This window comes from Lampris incognitus, chromosome 4 (genome assembly GCF_029633865.1).
Source record: "Lampris incognitus isolate fLamInc1 chromosome 4, fLamInc1.hap2, whole genome shotgun sequence".
Lineage (NCBI taxonomy): Eukaryota > Metazoa > Chordata > Actinopteri > Lampriformes > Lampridae > Lampris > Lampris incognitus.
In genome coordinates, this window is record NC_079214.1 from 56,175,476 (window position 1) to 56,203,197 (window position 27,722).

The window sequence follows — 27,722 nt, forward strand, 5'->3', positions numbered from 1 at the left end:
TAATAAGAAATATTAATATTGTAATGTGTAACATCGCTTGGGGAATTACGACTGTGAAAGTTAATGTTAAGTTACTGCACATCAAATTAATGAAATAGTGGTGTCACCTTTCTAATATAGAGCTGCACCCCACTTTGCACAATTCATATCTCATTTGTCTCAGCACTCAGAAATCCTTGTTAAACATCTCCTTCTTGTCATCTCCATCCTTCATGATTCAGATGGGTAGAATGTATAAGGGGGCACCATAAGGAGTCTGGGGCTGCAATTGACAGCTATTTTCATAATCGATTACTCTATAGATTTTTTTCCCAATTAAACATTTAATCTGTTAAAACTTAAAAATGCTGATGAATGCCCTTCTTAAGTTTCCAGAGTCCAAAGTGATGTCTCAAAACTGTTTACTTAAACCGGGATCAGACTACACGACATTTTTGTCTTTCAGGATGGTCACCATGCCAGATTAGGCAATAATAGTGCCACAAATTCTTGCCGTGTCTTGGCCGGGAGACTGGCAGCATGATTTTTTTTCGTACCGTTTTCCGGGAACTCTGCCTCTGATTGGCTAGTACTCATTGAGAGAGCATACGCCTGGATTCCGGGAAGACCCGCCCCTTCTCTATCTCTGATTGGCTAACCCTATCCCTAACCTTAACCAACCTAATCAACGGAGGCAGCGAGTACTAGCCAATCAGAGGCAGAGTTCCCGGAAAACGGGTACGAAAAAAAATCACGCACTACGCTTATGACCCCGACCAATCATCGTACGCTTACGCTGCCTTTCACGATCTTGCGCGAGTTCATAGGTCGTCGGGGAGGAGGGTCAAGAAACTGTCGATCATGGCCATAGAAACGCTATGTGTGCTCTTCCGGTTGTCATCCCGCACGTGTGGCAGATCGCCGGAGGCAAAATGGCAGAGTCAAAGAACCACACTACACACAACCAGTCTGATAAAGCCTACGGGAATGGCACCAAGAAGCCCGGGTCTCCGCGCTTCGAGTCCCTGAAGGGGGTGGACCCCAAGTTCCCGCGGAACATGCGCTTCGCCAAGAAGCACAAGAAGGCTGCGAGAAGGCTGCGAGAAGGCCGCCAAAAATGCTATGTGTGACGCTGGTGGTCTTGTATTGCGAAAAGAAAAATAAAAGAATGGGGGAAGACGACTGTGTACGCTGTTGAGGCTAGTGCTACTGGGGAATGATAACCTAGCATAGTGTAGCGAATTCGGGGGGCAGTCCGGGAAGGCCGTCGCCACGGCCGGGACGCGAAATTGTGTCTGCCGCTCCGCAAGCGACAACGTTAACCAGTCGACTAAAGGGTCCGACCCGTTAGTCAAGGACCAACGTGTCTACTTATCATGCACGTTACACTATCCCCCTCCTTCCGGAAGCGCGTCAGCACATCCACGCCTCAGGACGCCTACGCTTCCGATGGCCTTACGGTCGCTCCATCCCACTTCTGACACCAATGTAGCGAATTCGGGGGACAACGCAACCACAGGAGCTGCCGCGGCCGGGAAGCGAACCCGTATCGCCCGCACCGCAGGAGACATCGCTAACCGCTCGACTAAAGGGTCATACCCGCGAGCCAGCGGGTCTTCTTATCCATGCACGTTACAATAGTTTGAAACAGCTACTCACCGGGTTGCTGAAGTGCCGCCGCTATATTTCTCACCAAAACCTGGCCAATTTTTTTGGACTCCGTCGTGGTCCTCCTTCCAGGAAACGTCGCAAAGTCAGGGGTATTGCTGCCACTGCTCAACGAACCTTTCCTCGGTTTCGTCGTTCCACCTGAGTAGCGACAGCTGCATCGTGTTCTCTTTGCCATGTTTACGTATGCGCACTAGCGAGCACGCTGTCATCCTATTGGTCAACGTCAAGGCTACGTCGTATGGGACGTCAGACTAGGCGGGAAAATACCAATAAAAAACTCTGACATGCTAGACCAGTGTTTCTCAACCCAGTCCTCAAGGAACCGCTATCCTGCAGATTTTCATTGTAACCCTGCACAGGTAGCCCTGCTTGTACTTACTCGACCAATCATCTCGCAACACTTAATTATGCACGGTGTGCAACGTCTGACAAAATGCATTGCTGATTGGTTGAATAACTACAAACAGGTACCTATTCAGGGTTGCAAAGAAAATATGCAGGATAGGGGTTCCTTGAGGACTGGGTTGAGAAACACTGTGCTAGACTTTCCATCGGGGTGTCGTGGGGCGTCCCAGACGTCACGTCACTACACAGGGTAAAGACGGCCGTTCGTCATTCCCGACGTTCATAATCGGGACGTTCAGCGTCGGCGTAATCGGGCCCGACACGCTGGAAATTTGTCGGCGACGACAAAATCGTGTCAAAATCGAGCTGAAATCGTGCAGTCCGATCCCGGCATTAGTCTGACCGGCGGCAAAAACAAACCTGAAATATTCCTTTCATAATGATATTATATCGAATTCAGGGGGACAACGCAACCACAGGAACTGCCGCGGCCGGGAAGCGAACCCGTACCGCCCGCACCGCAGGAGGCATCGCTAACCGCTCGACTAAAGGGTCAGGCCCGCGAGCCAGCGGCCAGCGTGTCTTCTTATCCACAATATAAATCACAAAAGGGCAAGCAAATCTTAGCATTTATGAAACTACAACCAACAAATTTTGTTTCTACTGAATCACATTAGTCAACTACCAAAACTGTGACCGATTCAGTTTCTGCCAATGGACCAGTCTTTTCGTGGACTGATAGTTTCAGAGCTATAGGAGTCAATAACAGCTCATGGTTCAGCTAGTCAATCTCCTTTAATGGAAAATAGAGCATACTTCGTGCTCTCCGGATCATTTCCAGCACAGGGTGTGGCGCTGAATTAAACAGCATGTCCCCCAACAGCTCTTCGTGGACTAGCCGGAGGCACAACATGTCTACTAGAATGCAGAAAAGCCCACAGAGCGCTAGGTCAACCGAGAATGTCACATACAAGGTACACAGACATGCAACTACAAACATGATTATGGGATGTGGTGAGGGGGGGGGGAGAGAACTTCTATTTTTTTTTACCATCCCCCTACCTCAGAAACCTTGAGATAAGTGAAGCTGACATATTTACCACCGGTCAGCAGGACAGTAATCACAGATGTCTTGCAGCAAGAGAAATACATTTGGTACCAAAATGTGTTAAAAGGAAGAAAGAAAAAAAAGCCTTGAGAATGGATCTAGGCTAACTGGGGTTGTGTATCCACCTGGAGAGATTATAAATTGATGTTGCGGTGCAGAGGACATAGGAGGGAGAAGGACACACGACACACATTTGTCAGGTGACAGAAATACATCAAAAATACCAGCTGGGTGACACGCAGCTCTTACCAGGAAAATGGCTTCGGCAGCCTTTTCCTATTTTCAGAATGTATATGCTGTTCAATCAATCAATATAATCTTGCCCCAAGATTATCATCACTTCGCCAAGGTTAAACTTAGATCTCTATGTAATGCGTAGAGCTAAATTAAATGACATACCAGGAGGGAAAGAAGTAACGGATGTACAAAAAAAAAAAATCAAGAAAAAAAAAAGTGGCCATCCTCCTGAAGGGTGCAATCACATGTCCCAGTTTCACACTCCCACACGGGAGTGTCGAGGTCAGGCGGTACGTTTCAATCACTATGCCACGATGACGGGCAACCTTCCCCCAACCGGCCACCCGTATCCTCCTCCCTGGGCTCCCTCCATTAAACAAATTGTACTGTAATAATCTCTTGGCTTCTAATATTCATGGATGTGCACAGCGGCCTGTTTTGATTACCCCACTTTCATGTCCAGCCAGAGCTGTCTGTAATCCCTGTGTTTTACCTTAACTAAATTAAAGGAGGTCTTATTCAATAGAGACCGAATGGAATATTGTGTCATGCATCCTGTAGAGTATCATACGTCCCCCCCCCCCCCATCCCACCCCCCCACCCCACTATCATGCGGATTACAGCCGTGTCGAACGAGGAGAGGACATTTTGGAGCCTGACACTCTTGGGCTTAGACAAGCCCCGCACGCTCACGCTGTAAATCTATTAAAACATTTTCAGTCTGATATCATTCTTCATTTGGTCGATTCACATTCGTTAGGGAAGGCTCCCATTTGTCTGAAAAAGAAAAAAAGAAAAAACTGTCAACACGAGCCGTACGACTGGAGCTCCTAGTTTATAGGATTTATTGTTCTCATCGGTGACTTGCCCTGCCCACGACCACACCTTGATATTTATATGAATATCAATCAAAGTGGGACTCTAGCCAAAGAGGGAAGGCCATATCATGGGGCCGGCCTTTTTATTTTTTTCCTTATCTCATTTTTCAAAAAAATCCACCACCGACAAGCAAGAGGTCCTACAAGACCCAAACCAATCAATATCGTAACATGGCCTCAAATCCACTGTAATCAACCTAACTAACATAGATGATAATCTTATTTAACCTGACGCCACACTCTCTCCAAAGTACACACACACACACACATATGCATAGACCTCAAGTCAGTTGAGTATATCGTATCCCAACAATGAGTTCAGCGGTAGCCTTTAGCAGTTATCTGTCTGTGAGAAAATCAAATTGTTCACACACTAGATGATATGAATATCACTAATGTGTTTCGAAGCATAGATAAATGTGACTTTGCAGGAGGGGAGCTTTAAAATAGGACATTTATGACACAGGGGCCGACACAGGGCAAGGCTAAGCGGGTGATATGTGAGCGAGGGATAGTGGCAATATATTATGGTTCACCCTCACGTGTCCACTCTGCTGTTTAGATGCAGTAAAGTCCTTTGTTTACTTGCAGGGTGCAGCAGTTCTGTCCTTATGATTTGTTGCATTAAAAGAAATTATTTTTTTCCACTGTCCTGGTTTTTGACAATGGAGAGATGCAAATGTGCTTGATTTCCATCCATTATCCAAACCGCTTATCCTGCTCAGGGTCGTGGGGATGCTGGAGCCTATCCCAGCAGTCACTGGGCAGCAGGCGGGGTGACACCCTGTACAGGCCGCCAGGCCATCACAAGGCGGACACACACACATTCACACCTAGGGACAATTTAGTACAGCCGATTCACCTGACCTACATGTCTTTGGACTGTGGGAGGAAACCGGAGCACCCGGGAGAAACTCACACAGACACGGGGAGAACATGCGAACTCCACACAGAGGACGACCCGGGACGACCCCCAAGGTTGGACTACCCCGGGGGCTTGAACCCAGGACCTTCTTGATGTGAGGCAACCGCGCTAACTACTGTGCCACTGTGCTGCCCCCCTATACTTGATTTGTCTTGGCTAATACTACCATGACAAGTTACTAGGAAATTGGTATTTCAATTTTTGACTTACAAAACAACATACAACAGAATGACAACAGTGTTATTTTGCTGGTAATGAAGCAATTAAATATAACGTAGTACTACAAATATACGAAGCAGGTATGTTTTGTGCCGATCTACCGAAGGGTATATTATTACCCCGTTGACTGAGTATAGTATATCACAGCCTTAAAGTGCACTCTGCCGACAAAATCGGCACTGCTTCTCTTTAATGTTTTGCTCTGTGAGGCTAACAAAGACTGAAAAGAAACTGAAAGATGTCTTTTTAGAGGATTTTTTTCCCCCCTCCCTGCCAAGGTACGAGGCAGTGAGATGTGTCTTTTGGGAAACGGTGCCGGTTGTGCCGGAGGAATAAAAGGGCTGTTAAAAAAAAAAGAAAAGAAAGAAAAGGAAGAAAGTGGGATTTACAGAAGGGGTGGGGGGGGGGGGGGAGTTGCCCGGCTGTTGCAGAGGGATTGGACTGATTGACAGAAACTGCAGGACGGTCGACCTCTCCTTCTGATGGTGTTGGCAGCGCTGCACTAGGAAAAGGGAGAGCTTAATAGAGCCTTCAGTAAAAAAAAAAAAACTTTTAATGTGAGACATCTTTCCTTCCTCCTCTCAGGGGAAATGTGGGAGACTTTCCAACAGATGCGTCCTTTGAGCACCAAATCACAAGATAATTAAAAGGCACTTGACGATGGGAGGCCTGCATACTAATAAACCGCCACGTCGTGTGCGTAAAACACTGCATAATCCATCCACTGGTGAAATCTGTTTGACTATACATACTATATATACATGTCTAAACTAATGGTGACAGTGTTGTGCATATACTTATCTACTATATACCCTCCATCCATCCATTATGCAAATGCAAACCGCTTATCCTGCTCTCAGAGTCACGGGGATGCTGGAGCCTATCCCAGCAGTCATTGGGCGGCAGGCGGGGAGACACCCTGGACAGGCCGCCAGGCCATCACAGGGCCCCCCCCCCCCACACACACACACACACACACACACAAATCATATATACCATATATACTATATATATTAAGATATATAATCTTAATATTCTGCTCCTCATTTGTTGCGCACTCTTACCAACACCATTGATTGTTTTCAGAGAAAAAAACACTACATATATATGTGTGTGTGTGTGTGTGTGTGTGTGTGTGTGTGTGTGTGTGTGTGTGTGTGTGTGTGTGTGTGTGGTATATAAATGGTATAGTATGGTATGATATATGGTATACAGATACATAGAATACCATATATATATGTGTGTGTGTGTGCGTGTGTGTGTGTGTGTGTATGTGTGTGTGTATGGTATATAGAAAGATGATGTATATGTATATATGATCCAGTGATTCAAGTAAACGAGATATATATAGATATATATATATGTGTGTGTGTGCGTGTGTGTGTGTATGTGTATCTATAGATAGATAGATAGATAGATAGATAGATAGATAGATAGATAGATAGATAGATAGATAGATAGATAGATAGATAGATATAGATATAGATATATATCACCTTTCTATATCTTTTGAATGTAATGAGTGTGAGTCCAGACAACAATGATAAGGTCACCAGTATGTCAGCCAAGGACGTTGTATTTTCCATTATTCTTTGTTAAAAAAAAAACCCAAATCAAAATGTCATAAGAAATATGTTATTCGTAAGAATATCTTATCCCAGAGTGAAACTGGAGTCATCCCTGGCTAGCTAGCTGACCACACCTCCCCACTGGAAGATGCGTGTTCAGAAATCAAGGAGGCTGTGCAGCTTTGAATCTGGAAATGAGGCTGTAGATTGGATTATGATGCCATTTATAATCCGTCTTTTCCCTTGGAAGATATTGCTCCTCCCCTGCATCTTAGCGTTATACAATACTTGACAAGAGGAGATATTGCTGAACCCGGGCACAGTGATGACTGTGTGACTCCTCGTGACACTCCAATTTGTGCCTTTAATGCCCCCAGCTTTGATGTAGACGTGGAAATAAAACTTTTAGTCACACAGGCACTGCTCTCCCCATGCCCATTTTAAAGGTCCTCCTCATCGCCTTGTGTACTTTAATTGCAGCCATCTTGTCCTGTCTCCGATCCTGAAGGGAGGGCCCTCAATATCATGTTTCCACTTTTCTCCTTAAGAAAATGCTGAATACACCAGATTGTGTCAATTTACGGACATGAGCCCACCCTTTCAAATTTGAAAAGCTTGTTCGAAATAATTGCTACATTCACAAAATAACACCATGGCTGTCAGCCTCTTCATGCTGCTAGTGAAATGACATGGCGACTAAGCTTAATTGTGTGTATCTATGTGTTCGTACATGTGTTTGCATGCATGAGTGTGTGTGTGTGTGTGTGTGTGTGTGTGTGTGTGTGTGTGTGTGTGTGTGTGTGTGTGTGTGTGTGTGTGTGGTGATGTTTTCTGCATGCGGTGGGCGTGCACAGCACAACATTGCTGCCGTTGCGGGCGCTAACATGTGAATCATTTCTTTCCCAGTGTAATCTGAGGCTCAGTGTCAATTTCTGCTCTTGTGAATGAGCGCCACGTCGTTCAGCTGTGACACAGGATCTGGAGCGGTTTTAATTGTAGTGTTGCATCATTACATAATCACGGGAGTCAAACGCTTTTTAACACAAGCCCGTTGCTCTCAGATCACTGAAATATTTAGAGAATAATTATGGTGACTAACAGTAATAAACCCCCAACCCCGGCGCGCACCCGGAGCGAGGTGCAGGCCAAGTGTTAATTCTTTAATCAATCTTAGCGCATGCATCCTTAAAATTCCCATTCTCATCGCAGAGAACGGAAACGCTTTTGCACGTCTCGCTGAGAGGTGGACAGATGCTTGCGTCTTGCCACGAGAGTCGGGGAGTAGTCGGGAGCAGGTAAGTGCTCGGTGTCCTTCTTGATGACATTTCACCAGAATCTGTGACCCCTTAGCTTCGGGGCAGAATCTCAAGCAGCAGACCTCCCTCTCTTCTTGCATGCTGATGTGCCAAACGAGAAAGCTTGATTCACATGGAGGACTACTAGGCTGGAGGGAGGTGCATAAAATAAATGTCAACTGCCAATGGGGGGGGGGGTCTAATTTTACTTCCCTATGACATCCAGTCAAAACTGTGTTTATTACTTGCTAATAGGCGGGTTGTTCAAGAAAACTAGCTTAGTATCGTAACGATCACAATGTGCAGACTCGCTAGCCCTTGGCTAACGGGTCGGAACCTTTAGTCAGCTGGTTAACGTAGTCGCCTGTGGTGCGGGAGACCCGGCCGCGGCGGTTCCCGGGCTGCCCCCTGAATTCACTGCATTGGTGTCAGAAGGGGGATGGCGAGACCATGAGGCCATCGGAAGCGCGTGCGCCCAGAGGTGTGACAGAGCTGATATGCTGAGGGGGGGGGGGTAGTGTAACAATCACGGATGAGTAGGTTCACTAGCCCTTGGCTAACGGGTCAGACCCTTTAGTCAGCTGGTTAACGTAGTCGTCCGTGATGCGGGAGGCCCAGGTTGGCGTCCCGGCTGCGGCGGTTCCCGGCTGCCCCCTGAATTTGCCCCAGTATATAAGGGAGCTGCTGTGCATTTGTCTGAGTGGTGGAATAGGCAAAATACAGTAATTATGGTAAAATACTTACAATACTGAAGCAGCCAATCATGGAACGGGCACACAAAAGGGCTTGACACGTCTGTGTACTCTTGAATGTAAACCATACTGCGAGCTGATGCCTTTCACTATGCACGCTGCAGTACGGTGAACTCGTGCAACACTGTAAGGCTCGTGTATGACCGCACACAACATGTTAAAGCAACGCGTGACTCACTTCCTCGTGGGGGGCAACGCGGACCTGACAAAACATCTGCTACTGATGCAGAGAGGAGGCCCGCTCGTCTCCTGCACGAGACTGTGGGTCGCTGGACTCTGAGATGCCAGTAATTGTGATGGAAAGCGGAGTAAAAGTCAACAGACTGGGTCACCTGTGGTCAAGCGGGAGGTGACTAAAGTGAAGGTCAGTCTATGTTAATTCAGTCTGTTGTGCAAGAGGATCTCTGTGCTGCTGCAAGAAACGGTTTTCAGTTCATCTGTAGAGTGCACCAGTGAAACGGTACGAAGAACAACCTAATTTTACCTCACAAATATCCCTGCTCTCTCACATGAGCACCTTTGTCTCTTCCGCACTCCCATTCCTTTGCTCTCTCGCACACCTACATGTACAAACACCCGCAGCACGCACTCACAGACACACACAGACACACACAAGCCAATTGCATCTACTTTACCAATCACTCATTTTATTTATTTATTTGTTTATTGGGGGGGGGGATTTTACTCCTTTTTCTTCCCAGTTGTATTTGGCCAATTACCCCACCCTTCCGAGCCGTCCCGGTCGCTGCTCCACCCCCTCTGCTGATCCGGGGAGGGCTGCAGACTACCGCATGCCTCCTCCCATACATGTGGAGTCGCCAGCCGCTTCTTTTCCCCTTAACAGTGAGGAGTTTCGCCAGGGGGGCGTAGCACGTGGGAGGATCACGCTATTCCCCCCCCCCAGTTCCCCCTTTCCTCCAAACAGGCGCCCCGACCGACCAGACGAGGTGCTGGTCCAGCGACCAGGACACATACCCACATCCGGCTTCCCACCTGCAGACACGGTCAATTGTGTCTGTAGGGACACCTCACCAAGCCGGAGGTAACACGGGGATTCGAACCGGCGACCCCCGTGTTGGTAGGCAACGGAATAGACCGCCACGCTACCTGGAGGCCCACACTAATCACTAATTTGATGATGAAATTCTAGGACATCATGCGGCAAAGACTCTGTCTCGGCCCACGACGACTTGATAAACAAGCAGATAAATCTGTCTGCTTTCTATTCGGGAAGGGGTCCTCCCTAAGCCCTCTCCGGTCACGCCTGTGGGCCTCTCAGCTACCAGCGCTGTGCCGGACCCGGTTTGTGTCTCGGTGCAAGACAGACACCTCGTTCCCCGGGCTATGGCCGCACGGAGGCCGCGTTTGCGTGGCAGGGAAAAAGCCTCCACATCGTGTCACGGAGCCGGCGAAGCCAATCAGGAGCAACACGGAGGCCGGGCAACGTTTACTGCCAAGGACAGGGAACATCTGTCCCCACAATTAGGGCTCCTGCTCTGGCCTCTTTCACATCAGCAAGAAAAATGTCTCCCCGCGATCGAGAGGACGAGCGTGTGGCGAGATCGATGCCGTGGCTGAGACAAATCATAATGCGATGGCTTTGCCTGGATGCTTAACCCAGAGAGAAATGTTCTCTATCGAAAAAAAAGAAGAAGAAGAAGAAGAATGGCTCGCGACCGTGTCAAAAATAATAACCACGCTTTATTCTCAAAATCCTTCTATGAATTAAACAACAAGCTGGGAAACTAATTCCAATACAATTCACTTCCCAGGTTTGTCTTGACGGCTTGGCTCAGGGGGGAACAGCGTTGGCTATGTGGGCCCAGGCTGGTGCTCTCCGCAGCAATCACAGTATAAATCAGGCTAACGCTGGGCGATTAATGTGCATCATCTGTTGCATCCTGCATCCTGCATCTTGATGCACTTGGCCAGCAGCTGACTGTCCTCTTCCTGACACGCTGGGCTTATTTAAAGTTGCACACTTTTGAGAACGACCAGCTCTTTGCAGCTCCTATCTAACGTGCGTTTACAGTTTCGGCTATAGCCTTAAAGCTCAGCACCAGAGCATGTGACATGCTGAAAGCTAATAGGATCCGAGTTTTTTTTTTTTTTACACCCGCTCTTACTGAGCAGTCCAAAGCCACCTCCGAGGCCACGAATGAGATGCATATGACCAATGACACCCTCAAGGACACCACTTAATTAATGACAAGAGCAAGGCCCTCTGCAGAGAGGAAGAAGAAGAGCCCTGGACGACGTGCAGCCTGCCAGATGCGGGTTGTCAGTGGGGTAGACAGACATGGCACTCCAGTGCTCCAACACGAGACACGGGCGTCGTTATTAATGTAGCCTCCTAATGAACATTAGAGGCGAGCAGCTGAATGCTGCAGCCCTTCTCCGACGCACAACCTCACTCTAACTCGAAATGTCATGCACGAAGCCCGAGAAAACCTCAACACGCACGCTCGCAACGCACAATCGAAAGAAAGGCCTCATCACGAGTATTGATCAATGGGTCACATTTCCCCTGAGCCTTATATAATTTTTTTGTCTCAAATGAACAGGAGATGATAGAAACCACTAAAAGTCGTTCGACTGAGTATGTGAGGTCATCTGGCCGAGGCAGCCAGAAAGCTGGAAACTCCTGTGCTGCTCTATATGGGCGGCCGGTACTACATGGCTGGGCCGCCTCAAGATCTCATAAAGGTTATTGAATTCCCAATGAAGGCACGGGGGTCCGTAAAACGACGACTCTCTATGTGAAAGTAAGGGCTGATGTGTGAAAGTAAAGGACAAAGAATGCCAACATGAGCCCCCCCCCAAAAAACAAAACCACCCCAAACTATCAAATAGCGCTATTTTTATTGTTGTATTATAGTTTTAATTATTCTAATTGTTATTATGACGATCATGGATGGGCCAGGCCTGTGTGTGGAGGCATAGCGGGGAGCTTCTACATCGAGGTGCACGTGTGTGAAGTTACCTGAAGTCACTGTAAGGGTGAATTATCCAAAATCCAGCGGATTTAACCCGCTCCTGTTCGCGTTCCACCGCCTTTTCACTCCCAAACATCCTCAGAGAGAACTTGTTGACCCCCGGTTGAAGCATTGCCCCAAACTGCCTGTGTATAAACCCAGCCTGGTACAATCTCTCGTCGTCCGGCAGAATTTGATCCATCCCATCCAGTTTGACGAAGCCCGCCGGCTGGTCGGGGGAACCATTTTGGGTCCCGTCGCCGCTGCCGCCACCGCCGCCACCGCCGCCGCCGCCGGCTCTCTGCGCGCCCTGGTCCGGCCCGCCGCCCACGGCTCCGGTGGGGCTCTCCTCGCTGGGGGTGACCTCCCCCTCGGTGATGAGGCGCCTCTCCTCCGCGGAGTCGGAGTCGTGCACATGCCGACTGGTGATGGAGGAGAGGCTGCCGCGAAATCTCCGACAGTCTCCGTTCGAGCTGGTCTTCACGGGTCTCCCAATGTCCGTCTCCATGATCGCCGATTCCCCACTTTTGCTCTCCCCAATGCCTTTGCAGCTTCCCCCAGAGGTCGGCGACGGCAGGGGCTTCATCCGGATGCTTTTCCTCCGGGCGTCCTTGTCTCCCTCTTCCCCTTCGCCCATTATCGAGGCTTTCTGACCGATGTGCTGTGGCAAACTGTAGAGCCTTTTACGCATGGACGAGTGCAACCTGTCCATTATGACATTGAGACGCAACGGAGATAATTCAGTCAGTCCAGATCGTCGGGCTGTTGCTCAACGATTATTACCAAGAGGAGCCCAAGTGCTTCCTGTCTGTTTTGTGAGAGCGAGCAGTCTGGAGCTTATCTGGAACCTTGAAAGCCTGACACACATGACACGGACCGCTGCGCCTTTACTGAAAATGATAAATAGTCTTCCTCGTGGTTTGGCTACCTGACAGCTTGCATGTGTCCTCACGCACATCCCGGACGGTTCGGTTGGCCGTTGCGTCCTCCGCGTGCATCTTTGTGCCGTTCCGACATTGTGCGCAAAAAGTGGAAAAAACTGCTCGAAAGTCACCTTAGCATGACATGTGGGGAGATGTGCGTGTGCGTGTGCGTGTGCGTGTGCGTGTGGGGGGGGTGCGCTGGTGGACGGTGATGTGGAGACGAGGAGGTCATGCACTGCGAAGGATGCGCTTGATTCTTGATCCTTGCCAGCTGTCAGTCATAAACGAGGCGACGCAATCATGCAAAAACGGAGTAACGTCCAACCGCTGCCATCACACATCCGTTTATCGTCCCGAGCGTTTTGGTGTGGTGCATATTCATGATGCTGATCTGTTGGGTTGCCATAGGAGCGAGGACTGCAAATAAGCTCAGCCCACCTTGGTTAAAGGGGCACGCTCTTCCCATTCTTAAAAAAGAAAAAGAAAAAAGAAAAAAGGCACTCCTGTCCTTTTAAGTTACGGCTACAGGTTGGCTAGCCTAGCCTATTGTTCATGCCTGACAGGTGCAACCCTGGCTATGAGCTCCGCTCTGGAACACAACGTAGACCATTAAGCTGCCCGATGGCCCGACTGATCCAATGCGTAATTTGCGCACCAAAACTTGCATTAGAATGTGATGTTGACACTTCTCCAGTTTACTGCATGATATTTCTTAAACGGTGCTGGGGAAAGAAGAAAAAAAACATGAACCCTATACAATGTAGTGTTTACATGGAATAAAAGGAAACGGGTCATGATAACCTTAACGTGCTCCGAATAGGCAGTACAGAGGGCAGGCATCGTGCAATGCAGAATGGAGATTTTGGACAGCACGGGTGAATTTGTGACTCGTGATGACGCCATGCTGAGTGAGCCCTATGTATGCAAATCTGTTGGGTCCACCCCCCCCCCGTATTTCGATGTAGAGCGGCTATGATGATGTAATATGAAGTTTAATAATAAAAAAAAACATATTTGTCATCTCCCACGCAAAAAAAGGGGGGGAGCAGACATTTGTAACCTCTATTGAGAATAGTGAACTCCATAATTCCACTAACAGGTAAAAATGGAGCATGTAGGTTTCTGCCTCTGCTTTTGATCGTATACTGTGTAGATATAGTGTTGGCTTTCTTTGCACAGACTCTCTATGCAAGTTTTCTGGAGAAACATTCTTTAGTTTTTTTCCGTTCTTGGCTGAATGACTTGGGTGGGTCTGAATGAATCTCGGTCTTAAGTGTTGCCGAAATGTTGACTGACTTACATCCAGATAAAGGCTGGTACCTCACCTTTTAGCACTATTTTACAACTACAGCATCATTTTAACATCAGAGGAAACCAAGCCTCAAGAAACGTCACCCTCAGTGCGTGGGGGAGGAGCCAAGGAGGGGCTGGGTGGGCTAATCGCCACAACAAGACACTGTTCATCCACAATGACTGATATGAAAAGAGCTATAGGTACCTATTACACAGCCGGGAGACCAAAAGTATATTTTGTAGGCCTGCACATAATGTCACACAACTGCTCTCTGCAAAAGAGCACTACGTGCGCATGATTTACCATATTCATATATTTTGTTATATTTGAAATTATTTTTGGTCATAAGGCGTATGACCAAATTTTCAGTGAAAATACTGATCCGGTTAAAAGTTCTGACACACATGTGTTGACAATTCCAGTCGTGTACTCTACATAGACTAGACCCACAAGTCGGTCTCTAAACGCTCCGCTCAGCTAGACAGATAGGCTGGCGGAGATCTCCCACTGTCCGGTATCGCGAGACTAACTGTATAGTAGCGACGCACCTCTCTATACACGGTATGGTATAGAGATGCTCCCTGTACTGTGCATAGAGAATCACTGTCCGTTACGCTGCCCTCTAGCGGCTGAACACCGGACGTACAGCTTGGACGCCGACGCGCAGTAGTTTTTGTGAAGGAAGAGATGCCCGTGCTCCGTCCTCGTCTCCGCTCGCTCCGCATCTCCGTGCGGTTCTGAACCCCCCGGGACATGTTCTCTGTTGTGGACAAATGGACAGACAGGGTGGTCAAAAGCAGCCGAGCATAGTGGCCTGCTCAGACTTATCAAGGAAATAAATGATGGTCCTTAAGTAATGTTTATTTTCATAATTTACGTGAAGGCAGTCACTTGAACAATATTTCCATTTCTTTTTTTTTTTAGAATCGTGATACGTGATTTTGATTTCACAGCGATGTCTGCATGGGTTGTCTTTGTTTCCCAACAGTCGTCTGTTTTTTCATTTTTTAGATCACACCCTGGTGACTGAAGACATAAAAAATGACCCCATTCAAATCTCATTGATTGATTGATTGGTGTCTCGTGTTTATTTCTGGAAGCTTTCTCACTCGCCCAACATTGAATGGAACTGGCTGAGACATGGGGACCAAGTTGAGAGTAATGTGAGAGATATGAATGTGTGTGTGTCTGTGGGGGGGGGGTCCCACTTAAGTCAGCTATTCCAGGATCTGGAGTGGAACCGGACGTCATTCATTGTTCCCTAATGGATTTCCTTCAGGTTAATAAATGCTGATGTTAATATGGTTGTGTTACAGTGAAGTCAGATGTGCACTGTGGTGCTGTTGTAACGTCCTCTGACTTCCATTCTAGATTCGGTATCAATCACTGAGTCCACTGTGTGCAACCAGTTCCTTCTGATGTGACGTCACACAGCAGGGGGTGACAAAAAGAAGCCGTTTCCCTTGTTTCTAACCGAGGTATTAACATAACTTTTTTATTAATAGGGACTTTGTTGGGGCGTAAGAATGAGCTTCTCAAATTCTGTATTTCTTCAGCCTGTTTGGGTCAAAAACAGCCTGGCTTAGTGTTTCCTTGCTATATATTTGCAATCAATGACTCGTGATTTAATAACCTTGAAATCCATCAGCCATTTGAAGTGTAATGCCCACGAATAGTTTTCTTCATCTCTAGTTTCTTAACTCTTCGAGTGTTATACGTTTTACAAATTTCTACCCTGAACTATCAGGGTCAAAAATGAGTCAAGTGTGTTCCTTCTGAATTAGATGTAGCGCATGGGAAAAGGAGGCCCAATGTGTTTCTGCAGCAGTCAGCAGACAATGCCCATCCAGCTAATATGGGCAGATGCAGGACAAACAAATACGTTCACATAGGAAAGGAATTTATGTATTTTGGGTTATGCTCCCGTAGGGTGTTTATTGACCCGATCAACATTTCTATCATCCTGACTCCATTTCTCCGGACCTACATATTTCACAAGCTGGATGTGTGGAGGCACATGGACGTCCGGCTCTGTGAGATACAGCCATAGAGGACTCCGTAGGTGCCCTCTGTATAAATCACTCTAATAAACTGAGCCCAAATGGCGTCTTACTTCAGCGCACATTCCCTTTAACCCTTTAATATCCCAAGAAGCTGCCCAAAAAGGGACAGAATGGAGAGACAACAACAAAGACGAGCTCATGGCCTCTTTTAGTTTGACTCTCCATGATGGTGCAGTATTTGTCTATGTGCTTTTTATCCACTGCAGAATCCAGTGTCACCATGGGGACATGACAAAGGGACAATGCCGCTGATAGTGTCATCTACGCAGAGAGACAGCCAGTAGAGGACGTTCACCTTGAAGAAATTTTAGAAAAGTCTAAGGTGAATTTGTCATATATGTGTGTCAGAAAAACAATGTAGATCAATGGTCCTCTGGCTCTGTGACCCCATGGACATACTCCAGACGCATACTGTATAAGCCCATTACTTGTCTGAACCTGTACTCTGATGTGAGACTGATAATGCTGTAGCTGAGCTGAGCCTTAGCAGATCATTCCAGATACTGTCTCAATCAACCGTTCACATTTTTCCAACAATTTCTCCCTTTTTCTCCCAACTCTATCAGCCAAGAAGGCTCACAAATCCAGTAGTCATGCTACATAAGTGGGTTGTTCAGATAAATCACATTATATGTAATGAATAAACCAGTCAAAGCAGTAAAGTAATTGAGAGAGAAAAATAAAATTAGAAAAAGGTGGGTCACTTCTGCACAGCATGGACTCTCTATTAGAGCCTGGTTGAAGGTTATGAATGCCAGTAACAGGAAAATATGAGAAATATATACAGGTCAGGCAAATATCAACATGAAGCAAGGAGGACAGCAGTAATACTTTTGGTGTGACATTTACCATTACGGGTTGCAAAACTCTCCCTCTTTAAATCCTGGGGGGGGGGCACACGATAAAACACAAAAATAAGAATATATGTTTAACTTGAGAGGTAGTAAGAGCATGCTTGTGTCCGGGTCACAAATTAGAGTCCCAAATCTGGCTGGGAATATACATTTAATTGCAGTACTGAGGTGCCCTTGAACAAAACACTTAATCCAAACAGGGTACTTTGTATAGTTGAGCATGTGTGCTAAACTGACTTTTCCTGACTAAAGCAAAGGTGAAAACTAAAATAAAATAAAATTTAAAAAAAGGCAAAATATTAGTAACATACAGCAAAATGTAGACCTATTTCAGCATTTGATATTAAAATCATTTTATTTGTATCACATAATAGGCTACATTCTTTTTGGCCGGCAAACCGTACACTGCAAACATGGTCCACTCTGTTAGCTTTGGTTTCTTATAGCTGCCTGTTCGTGAAAAGCTTACATTTTGTTTAAGCATCGCAGATGGTGAATTCCTTTAGTGCATATAAAGCAGGATATTTCCTCTGAAGTGCAGTTGGGTGAAAGGCAGGCACTGGGCCCTGAACTACGTACATCCACATCTTACTGCGTTCACCTCACCGATGTGCTTCAGTATTGTAGCGAATTGGGGGGACAACGCAGCCACAGGAACTGCCGCGGCCGGGGCGCGAACCCGTATCGCCCGCACCGCAGGAGACATCGCTAACCGCTCGACTAAAGGGTCAGACCCGTCAGCCAGCGGCCAGCGTATCTACTTATCCATGCACGTTACAGTATCAACTCGCCTTGAATTCACCAAAATGGGAGATTTGCGTGGGGGTGAAGCGCGTGTTAATTGCGCAAGTTTAAGATATTTAATGCTTAGAAGGAAGATAATGGTTCCTTTTCCTCTTTGTCCTTGAGAAAGCCAACCAGCAACACACAACAACAACAACAACAACACTGTGAGAGCTTACTGAGACGCTAGAACAGTGGTTCTCAACCTTTTTGGGGTCCTGGACCCCCTGCGTATTTTTGATCTACCCTGAGGACCCCTCCACCTGATCTTGGGGGAGGGGGGTTGCAATTTGTAGAAACAGTAGAAACTGCATTTTAAATTGCATTATAGCATTTATTCACTCTTTGGGGCAAAAATAAGAGCTTTCAGTTGTAACTTAGATATAGTTAACAAAACAGAAGTCTTATGCAGTAACTTTCAGATATATGTAACAAAACAGAATATGTATTCAGTAACTTTCAGATATATGTAACAACAGAATTTTTATGCAGTAACTTTTAACAATGCAAACGGGAGCGAGATCTCTTAATTAAAATACAATAAATTACACTTGTGAAACAGATGTAATTAGAGAAAAAAGTCCTGTTACCCTTTATAGTTTAGGTAGATAAAGGTCTCAGTCACATTTGAGTAAAATAATCCTATTTCTATAAATGTCATAGGATCTTTTTTTAAAGATATTTTATTTTCACGGACCCCTTGCAATTACACCACGGACCACTAGGTGTCCGCGGACCCCCGGTTGAGAAACACTGCGCTAGAAAACAACCGAGTCAAAACCTCCTGACGCAACGTGGACGTGAATGGACACGTGCATGGCGTTTAAATTGTTTCAAAGTCGGCGCGAGCAGAAAAGCCTCCCGGCGAGGGAGCGTTGCCGACGTAGGTCCTCGCGTGACTTGAAATCGTTTGCACGCCCTAACGCAGCACTCCCGCCATCCGTTAGACGGTGTTAGCGTAACAACAGAGTTAGCGTAGCGGTAGCGTAACGACATTATAGTGTAAAAACTAGTGTTAGCAGAGTGTTAGCGTAACGATAGCTTTAGCACAACAAACACAAGAACAATAAATAAGCGGGCCAACACAAATGGCGAACGTTATTACAACGTGGAAACTGCAACGTTTTGCATTTATCGTGCAAGGCCAGAAACGGCAGGTAACTTCATCTCCGACCGTTTAAATGGTGGCTAATTTTACTTATTTATTTGTTTGTTTATTGTCTGCACGTTGTCATTTGGGAAAGAAAAACAAAACAGTTTCATACCATATGGACAGTCATTGCTGGTAACGTTAGCCAGTTGCTATGGTGTTTCTTAGGATACACTGCAGATGACTAGCGTTAACACGAGCACATCCTTTCACTGGCCACACTTGTCCTGATGCCCTTCATAGTCCTCTTCCACTGCACCAACAGGCAGGATTCTGCCCCCCGCAAGTAAATTACACCGTTGACAGGTGTCCACAATGTACCGCTTGTTTTTACAGATGGATTGTGTCATCACAGAAAGCGAAATAGCGAAAGGTACACAAATGTTGGTTTAACCTTAGCAAATAAAAAAAGAAAACTTATTTACTGACGTTGACATACCGTCTAAAGTGAGATAGATGCTCTAGATTGAGTGAGGAGAGGAAAAGAAAAGAGGTGAGAATTCATATTTAGTTATAGTATGTACGTATGTACAGGGAACAACAAAAGTGTTGCAATTCAGCAAATACTATGCGAAAAAGTTTGAACTCATATGTGATTTTTCCATAATCTTTAAAAGTTTCATTCATCAACATGACTGTTTCTTTTCCTCTTAACTTTTGGAGAATAAAGCCTTGCATGTGTAATGTAATCAGGAAAAAAGTTTTGGAGAATACCTCAGAGATGGGTCTTGTGTGCAGATAACAATACTTAAATATTTTGCCATGTTTGTCTTAACTGGAAAATATAGCTCTTTTGGCATTGTTGTTTTGCTGTTTTCCAACCCAGTCATTGTACTTACATGGCAGCTGTTATGGAAGAAAACACTAAATTGATTATTGATTGAAGTCCGGCATTAGGGTAGTCATAGTAATGAATTAATTTGAAATTTGTTTCATTTTAATGAACCTATCCATTCCATCCATTATCCAAACCGCTTATCCCAATCGGGTTCGCAGGATGCTGGAGCCTATCCCAGCAGTCATTTGGCAGCAGGTGGGGAGACACCCTGTACAGGCCACCAGACCATCACAGGGCCGACACACACACATGCACATTCATACCTAGGGACAATTTGGTACGGCCGATTCACCTGATCTACATGTGTTTGGGTTGTGGGAAGAAACTTGAGCACCTGGCGGAAACCCACGCAGACACGGGGAGAACATGCAAACTCCACACAGAGAATGACCCGGGATGACCCCCGAGGTTAGAAAATCCCGGGGTTCGAACCCAGGACCTTCTTGCTGTGAGGTGACTGCGCCAACCACTGTGCCACCATGCCGCCCATTTTAATGAACCATTTTACTCAGATAAAAACACATCTCCATGGGTATTCACAAAATCCAACATCAGCCTAATCAAAATAGCACATAATTGATAATCATCTGTAACAGTCCCAACAGACAGAAGAAAAGGCAGTTTGGAGCGTTGCATTCTTCAAGCCTGTGGAAAAAGAGTTGAGGATATTTTTGATCTTTCAGTATGTGCTTTTGGTATTTGTAACATCAGTTTAGAGCGAGTTAGGGAGCCAAGATCAATAGGAGGATTTAAGGAAAGATATGGATGCAAAATTCTAGTTGGAATATGAGGTTATTATGAAAACTGTAGGCTACTTGCCACAGACAGATGTATAGTGGTTAACTGTATGATGAGTATGCTACTATTTTAACTCCTATCATTGATCAAAAACATAAACATCTTATACTATCAATTGTAATAATTTATCCTTTTTTAACTTTTTTTTTTATCATTCAATCTACTCTAATGCTACTTATTACCAGAAAACTTCCATTGAAAAGTTTAAAATAACACTTTAAAAGAGATGGCCACAGCCTGATTTTGCTTATCTTGTTTAGATAAACAGTATTGTTCTTATTCATTAAGCCACATCTTCCATGCATTAGTTTTGACAACAACTTTTTACTGGGTGGCACGGTGGCCCAGTGGTTGGCACTGTTGCCTCACAGCAAGAAGGTCCTGGGTTCGAACCTCAAGCTATCCCAGGTCCTTTCTGTGTGGAGTTTGCATGTTCTGCCCATGTCTGTGTGGGTTTGCTTCGGGTGCTCCGGTTTCCTCCCACCATCACAAAGACATGCATGTTAGAGTTAATACTCCTGCCTGTGCCCCTGAGCAAGGCAATGGGAGGAAGAACTGAGTTGGGCCGCTGGGTGCTGCAGCTGCCCACTGCTCCAATATCATAGGATGGGTTAAATGCAGAGAATATATTCGTTGTAACCTGTACAATGATGAAAATAAAGTGGGTTTCTTGTCTACTGTATTATGCCAGAATTCATGATTGAATGGACCAAAGTAGCACTGTGCCTATTGTAATCATTGTAGAACCATTGTGATCCAGCACCCTAAACTGTCTAATGTGGTTGACTGTTATTTTCACCAGGCATCTGAGGCAGAGGATGGTAAACCTGACCTGGTGCTTTCGATTGTACAATCTGGACACATACTGGTAACCCAGGGAGAAGAGCTCCTGGTAAGAAGACTGCACAAAATTGCACAGAATTTGCCATAAGGTTGTTTGACGTTTAAGAGAGTGAAATCTGCAAAGTTCAATTGAAAACACCTTGAATAAAAAGTAGCCTCTATGTTTAAACTTTTTATTATGCCATTGAACCTACAAACTCACTGTTTGACCTTAACATTTCTTGAAGGGTGTGTTTTATACCGTTGGCTCAATTCCCAATCATTCCTTTTACAGAAATCTTGGTGGTAATAATTGATCTGATAAGTAAACATGAATAGAAAATACTGAACTTCATTCGGAGATTAGTTCTTTGTTTTGTTTAATTTTGGCTTTGTGTGCTTCTGTACAAGCTATGCCCAAATATTCTGGAGGATCAGTTGAAGACCAAAATTAAGCTGAATATAAGCCTCTCACAATAACAGTAGCCAGATTTTCTAATGGGATGTAAAGTGGTAAAAGCAAATATAGGCCTAAAGAATCCTTGTGTCACTGTTAGCGTTCAGCTGTTGCATATTATAGGCTACTTTTGGCCCTGTCACAGGTTGATCTGGAAAGTTCTGATGAGCTTATTGGGTCTGTATCAAATAAGTAAGGCCTCAACTTTTTACAAGAAATATAAATATGTTTTGATATACTTTTTTTTCTTCTGCAAAGTACATCAGTTGAATGTCATTCACATGCACGCTTCCAATTTATATTTTTAGACATCACAACATAAGATTGTAACAAGGGTTTTGAACAATGGAGTACACAAGTATTATAGGAATGTTTTGCCTGAGGTCTTGTAAACTTAAAAATCTTTTGCAGACATGGAGGAATTTCATTTATCTGTTCTCCTTGCAAAGAAATTATATCAATCAGTCACCTGTTAGTACAAGTCTTCTGGTTTATTCTGATGCTTTGTTTTAACAATTAGCTCTCGTCAAATATAAATGATAAACTAGGGCTCTGCAATGATGATGCATAGACAGTAGTGTCCCAGTTTGCAATTCGTATATAAACGAGCAGATTTTAGGGAGGCAAATCAACGGCAAAGCTTTGCTCCCCAAATGAAAAGTTTCTGTGAGGGCCAGATGAAATATTCTGCCCTAGAGCCTGACATTTCTGCCTAAATCTGATGGGACCAGCTTGGGTTGGATGAAGCCAAGTTTTGCTCAGAGATGCATGACTACAGGTTCCAAATAAGTTGCAAAATTTTGGGCTCAAGTCAGAGTTGAGCTGACAAAAAAAGTTTTTAACCCTTAGGTTTGGGCTGAAATATTTATGTTAGGGGCAAGTCAGGCATGAATTTTAAAATCCCGAGTCAAGCTCTGTTTTATATGGCCCCATAGAACATTTGTTATCCCAACTGGTAGATGATGTGTTGGCACAGCATCGTGACTTATACATCTAAATTCTACAAGCGGCCCTCTGCCATTTTGAGGGTTGCTGATAAGTTTCTGTGATCTACCAGCCTTTTTGGCAGTTAACCAATCATAATTTACTGGGGAAGTGCAAGTATCTATTTGAGCTTATAAAAAAGTGAAAGTAGCAAAGGAACTTTTGGACATTCCAGCTACCCATAGACAAAAAAAAATTTAACTTCCTGCCCTGCAGACAACAGAAACAAGACAAGCTACTCAGTGTGTCATGAACGCTGTTCTGACAGGACACACAGCGATGTTGCTGTGCCAGGATACCCAGCCAGCCAGATATATTCAGGTCAGACTGCAGAGGGTTTTCACAGACGATGACAGGATGGGTCTATTACAGATCACCACTACGAATACCCCACAGTTCTTCAGTGCTGAGAGTTTAGCCAGTATAATAGGTGTTGAAGTAGACTTTTAAATGTTTTCATTGAAAACAAGAGTAAGCGAGGGTTTAATGGGGGACTCATAATGTTTCGTAAATTATAAATGTGTTGCTATTTGTTATATTGTAGGTTTCTGCCTTCCAAGTAACAAAACAATCATAGATTTTGCTGCCAAGTTAGCGTGATTCACGCAGCAGCAGCAGGGGCAAGGCGTTAGAATTGTAAGATAGAAAAAAATATATATACATATTAAGTGGACTAACTAAAATAAGCCACTTAGAAAGGATAAAAAATGGTAAAAGTTATCTTTTTGCCCCACTTCAAGAACATACACTACCGTTCAAAAGTTTGGGATCACCCAAACAATTTCGTGTTTTCCATGAAAAGTCACACTTATTCACCACCATATGTTGTGAAATGAATAGAAAATAGAGTCAAGACATTGACAAGGTTAGAAATAACAAACAGGCTCTAACAGGTACTATTTAATGAAGATGCCAGTTGGGGACCTGTGAGGCGTCTGTTTCTCAAACTAGAGACTCTAATGTACTTATCTTCTTGCTCAGTTGTGCAACGCGGCCTCCCACTTCTTTTTCTACTCTGGTTAGAGCCTGTTTGTGCTGTCCTCTGAAGGGAGTAGTACACACCGGTGTAGGAAATCTTCAATTTCTTAGCAATTTCTCGCATGGAATAGCCTTCATTTCTAAGAACAAGAATAGACTGTCGAGTTTCAGATGAAAGTTCTCTTTTTCTGGCCATTTTGAGCGTTTAATTGACCCCACAAATGTGATGCTCCAGAAACTCAATCTGCTCAAAGAAGTGCCCATCCAACCAATCCAACTTGTGGGAGCTGCTTCTGGAAGCGTGGGGTGCAATTTCTCCAGATTACCTCAACAAATTAACAGCTAGAATGCCAAAGGTCTGCAATGCTGTAATTGCTGCAAATGGAGGATTCTTTGACGAAAGCAAAGTTTGATGTAAAAAAAATCTTATTTCAAATACAAATCATTATTTCTAACCTTGTCAATGTCTTGACTCTATTTTCTATTCATTTCACAACATATGGTGGTGAATAAGTGTGACTTTTCATGGAAAACACAAAATTGTTTGGGTGATCCCAAACTTTTGAACGGTAGTGTATCTGTATCTACTGTAGTCACTTGAAAACTGTACGTACAAGGCAAAGCTTTAAGTCAAGTCAAGGCTAATGTTTGAACAAAGCATTTTTAACAAGAGCTGAACCGTAAAATGAAAAGGATCAAATGACAAGAGAGAAAAAGCACATGAAAAAGAAAAAGGCCAGTATATGTATGCATGTGTCTCCATTTGTTTTAGTTTAGATGTTTTCCCATTATCTTCACTGCCAGGGGTCTGGGGTTATTGAGTAAATAGAGACCCCTGCAGACAGTTTTATGCAACTTTATCTTTGACTTTTTTTTTCCATCCAGCTTGAAAAGACCCCAGCGGCGTTTTTTTTTGTGTGTTTAAAAATTGTCATTTTCTCAAGTCGTGATGGAGCCGTTATCTCTCCAATATGTTGTGTTTGCTTGCTGACGTGGGGGCAAATTACACTCAGGGGGGAAAAGTTTGTCTATTCTTTATTTATTTACATTTATATTTGTATTCACCAGGCCAAGCGATATTGTGGTTGGGTGGATGTAAGTTTGTTTACTACCCCGACCTGCATTGCTGATGAGCCTCTTTCTGTTGTATTTACCCAGGGTGGCATTTCTCTGCATGGTGTATCAGATTCCTTCAAAATACAGAGGAGATGTGATAATCTGGTTGTCCAGTGCACTGTGAAGGTGATGTGCATTTTAATTCTACAATGTGCAATATTTTCTCACACGTATGCCCTAATGATTTGGTGTCATACTTTATCACCCACTAATATGATATGACAAACCAACTGTGAGGGTATCAATACAGGTCTCTTCTATTTGCTTTTAATATATATATTTTTCATATAACAAATGAGTTCATAGTAGGTATGAGATCAGCAAAAGAAAATTATAAAAAGATAACACTGAGCTGATGTATGATAGTGGATAAATCTGAATGCCTACAATAGTTCAGCTCATACATGTATGTAACATGCAGTATAAAGCTTGGATTCTGTACATACTGAATAGTTGCCTTCATTATAGCCTCCAAATGAGTTACATACAAATGTGAAATCACTTAGATTTTATGAATTGATTTAGGGTTTGCTATTTAATTGATAAATCCAAGAATTTAAACTTGGACGCATGGGGAGGAACCTCTGTTCTCTTACCCCTGAGGTAGAGAAGTTCCATATTTTGATGTTTATGTGACACAAGTCATAAAAATACATACTTGCCACAGTTGATGTGGCGACAGTTGGAACAAACACAGGGGGCATGTGTCTGTGGGCTTCTGCAGGGAGAGTGCCACAGAATGAGGATGCAGTTTAGTGGGAGCAGCAGGGAGGAGGCCCTTAAGGAGTGTTCAAGTGCCACAGCCAAACTGAGAGCGAACCTGTCTGTCACCACTCAGGCCGACGCCACGCCCACCCCCAACAGTGCACCACCACCACCTAATCAGCCACCTGCTGAGGTCGCTGCACCAGTGACAAAGGTAACCCGTTTTACACCTCTGTAAATAAAATAATATTTACCTTTTTTATTTCATGTACAACTAGCATTTAGGCAAAAACCCAGATACTTTAGGATAGACTTAAGTAAATATAGATTTTCAAATAAGTAAGAATATAACTTAACGACCATCTTGATCTTTTTTGAAATTACTTTCCAAATGTGCTACCTATAGACAGATTTAACAAATTCAAACCCACAACCATATTTGACATACTAGCTAGTAAAGAACGAGATTGCTTCACCGTGTGGCTTTGCAGAAGGAAATTGTAAAATTATGAAACTTAGAATAAAACAGAGTAACGTGATTTTGAGTAAGTACTTAGACATTAGTTATTTTAAATTGTCTAAATGTTTGAAAACATTAGTCAGATTGCTACAGCCAGCTTCTTCTACAATACCCACCCACATTGTCCTCACTAGAGGGTGCTGTTTATGGATATGTAAGAACATAATTACGAACATGTCCATTTTCTTTTTTTTCCCCCAAATGGTCACATTGTTATTCATAATCATCGACGGGAGACACCACAGATAACAATAAAAGCAGTATTTTTTAGAAATGTTGATGCGATCAAAATGTTCAGACTAAGGACCTAAATGCTCTGTTGAAGGACTTGAGTTTGCACCCAGACGAATTGAATTTTATGTAATGTGTCCTTTGGTACTGCATTCACTATCAGGATATAGAGCACACAGTAGAAGAGTTTACACACACAATATATAATTAAGATAAAATGCATATCCCTTTGAGGAAAACCTGAATTCATAACCTGCAACACTCCCAAGACTTAAGTACATTTAACCAGAGGAGCGAGAGTGCAATGACAGCCGGGTGCATAATCCTCAGAGCGAGAGTCTTGCTTAAGAGCAGGTCAACAGGCATTGCTGTTGACTACCGTTGGGTTGAATGTGTGACCTTTAGCAAATAGAGACACTGAAAGAGCTCTCAGTGATGATGAAAAGGCTTTGAAGCTTAGATATCTTTCAATTAATAATGAAGGAATTGATTGGTCTCTTAATCCTGTGGCGTCTTGCCCAATGAATCAAGTATTTTTTCTATATTCCTGTGAAACCATCTGTTACCAGACAAGGCAGGCAGAAGTGATGGGAGCCGAGTCTGAGGTCCAGGGATCAGTGTCCACCAAGTATCTTGCCCAGGTATCAGTAGACAACAATAACATGGGCTTTGCATCATTTGTTGTCCTTCTCAACCTCCAACCTGATTCTCCTCAGGGAATATTTGTTTGTCTTTCTTTGCTTGTTCATTTCTTTTGTTTGTCCTTTATTTTGTAAGACCTATTTGTAAGCTCTTTACTTTCAAAAATAAGGAGCTTGTTTCTTTTTTTAATCATATCTTATCACTTTGTGTTTAATGTGGTTCTATCCATTATTCCTGTACACACAAACTAAATTAAATGTCAATTTTACATACTGCATACTGCCTTTTAACTGAATTATGAAACTCTTAACTACTTAAATTACTGTCTTGGGTCTGTACCAATCAAAATGCTCTTTACACCCTGTATTTCCATAGCATTTCTTGGGAGAACGTAGTCTCTCTCTGCCTCTGGTGGACCGCCACTTTTCACTGCCACAAGGTGACCTGGAGCCATTCCTGCGTGTCTGCTTGTTGGACCCCAGCTTTCCTGCCTTTGTTGAGGAGGTGGAGGAGCAGCTGAAGAAACTGCTTCAGGACTGAGGAATCTCGACAACAACAACAAGAGGAGGAAAGGTCAAGTCTTTTTTTTTTCTCCTATGTGTAGGCAGCACC

General features: G+C 44.4%; 2 protein-coding genes across 2 annotated transcripts in view; one reads left to right on the top strand and one right to left on the bottom strand.

Moving 5' to 3' along the window:
* hcn4 (hyperpolarization activated cyclic nucleotide-gated potassium channel 4) overlaps nucleotides 1-12,664 on the bottom strand; it is a 116,546-nt gene extending 103,882 nt beyond the window's left edge. Inside the window, exon 1 of the mRNA XM_056279376.1 lies at nucleotides 11,961-12,664. Within this exon, the coding sequence (XP_056135351.1) occupies nucleotides 11,961-12,664 (704 nt within the window). The remainder of the gene's footprint in view (nucleotides 1-11,960) is intronic.
* A 1,064-nt stretch (nucleotides 12,665-13,728) lies between these two features.
* rec114 (REC114 meiotic recombination protein) lies at nucleotides 13,729-27,650 on the top strand. Its single transcript, XM_056279377.1, has 6 exons — nucleotides 13,729-13,794; nucleotides 21,458-21,547; nucleotides 25,055-25,138; nucleotides 25,737-25,931; nucleotides 27,038-27,109; nucleotides 27,486-27,650. Exons 1-6 carry the CDS (start codon nucleotides 13,729-13,731, stop codon nucleotides 27,648-27,650), a joined length of 672 nt encoding a protein of 223 aa, XP_056135352.1.
* Nucleotides 27,651-27,722: the final 72 nt, after the last annotated feature.

Excerpts from the sequence above, each read along its gene's own strand:
- rec114 (XM_056279377.1), top strand. The coding sequence starts at position 13,729 with ATGGAGATTTTGGACAGCACGGGTGAATTTGTGACTCGTGATGACGCC. Across the intron at positions 25,932-27,037 it reads TCGCTGCACCAGTGACAAAG|ACAAGGCAGGCAGAAGTGAT; the intron begins GTAACCCGTTTT and ends ATCTGTTACCAG. Across the intron at positions 27,110-27,485 it reads CCACCAAGTATCTTGCCCAG|CATTTCTTGGGAGAACGTAG; the intron begins GTATCAGTAGAC and ends GTATTTCCATAG.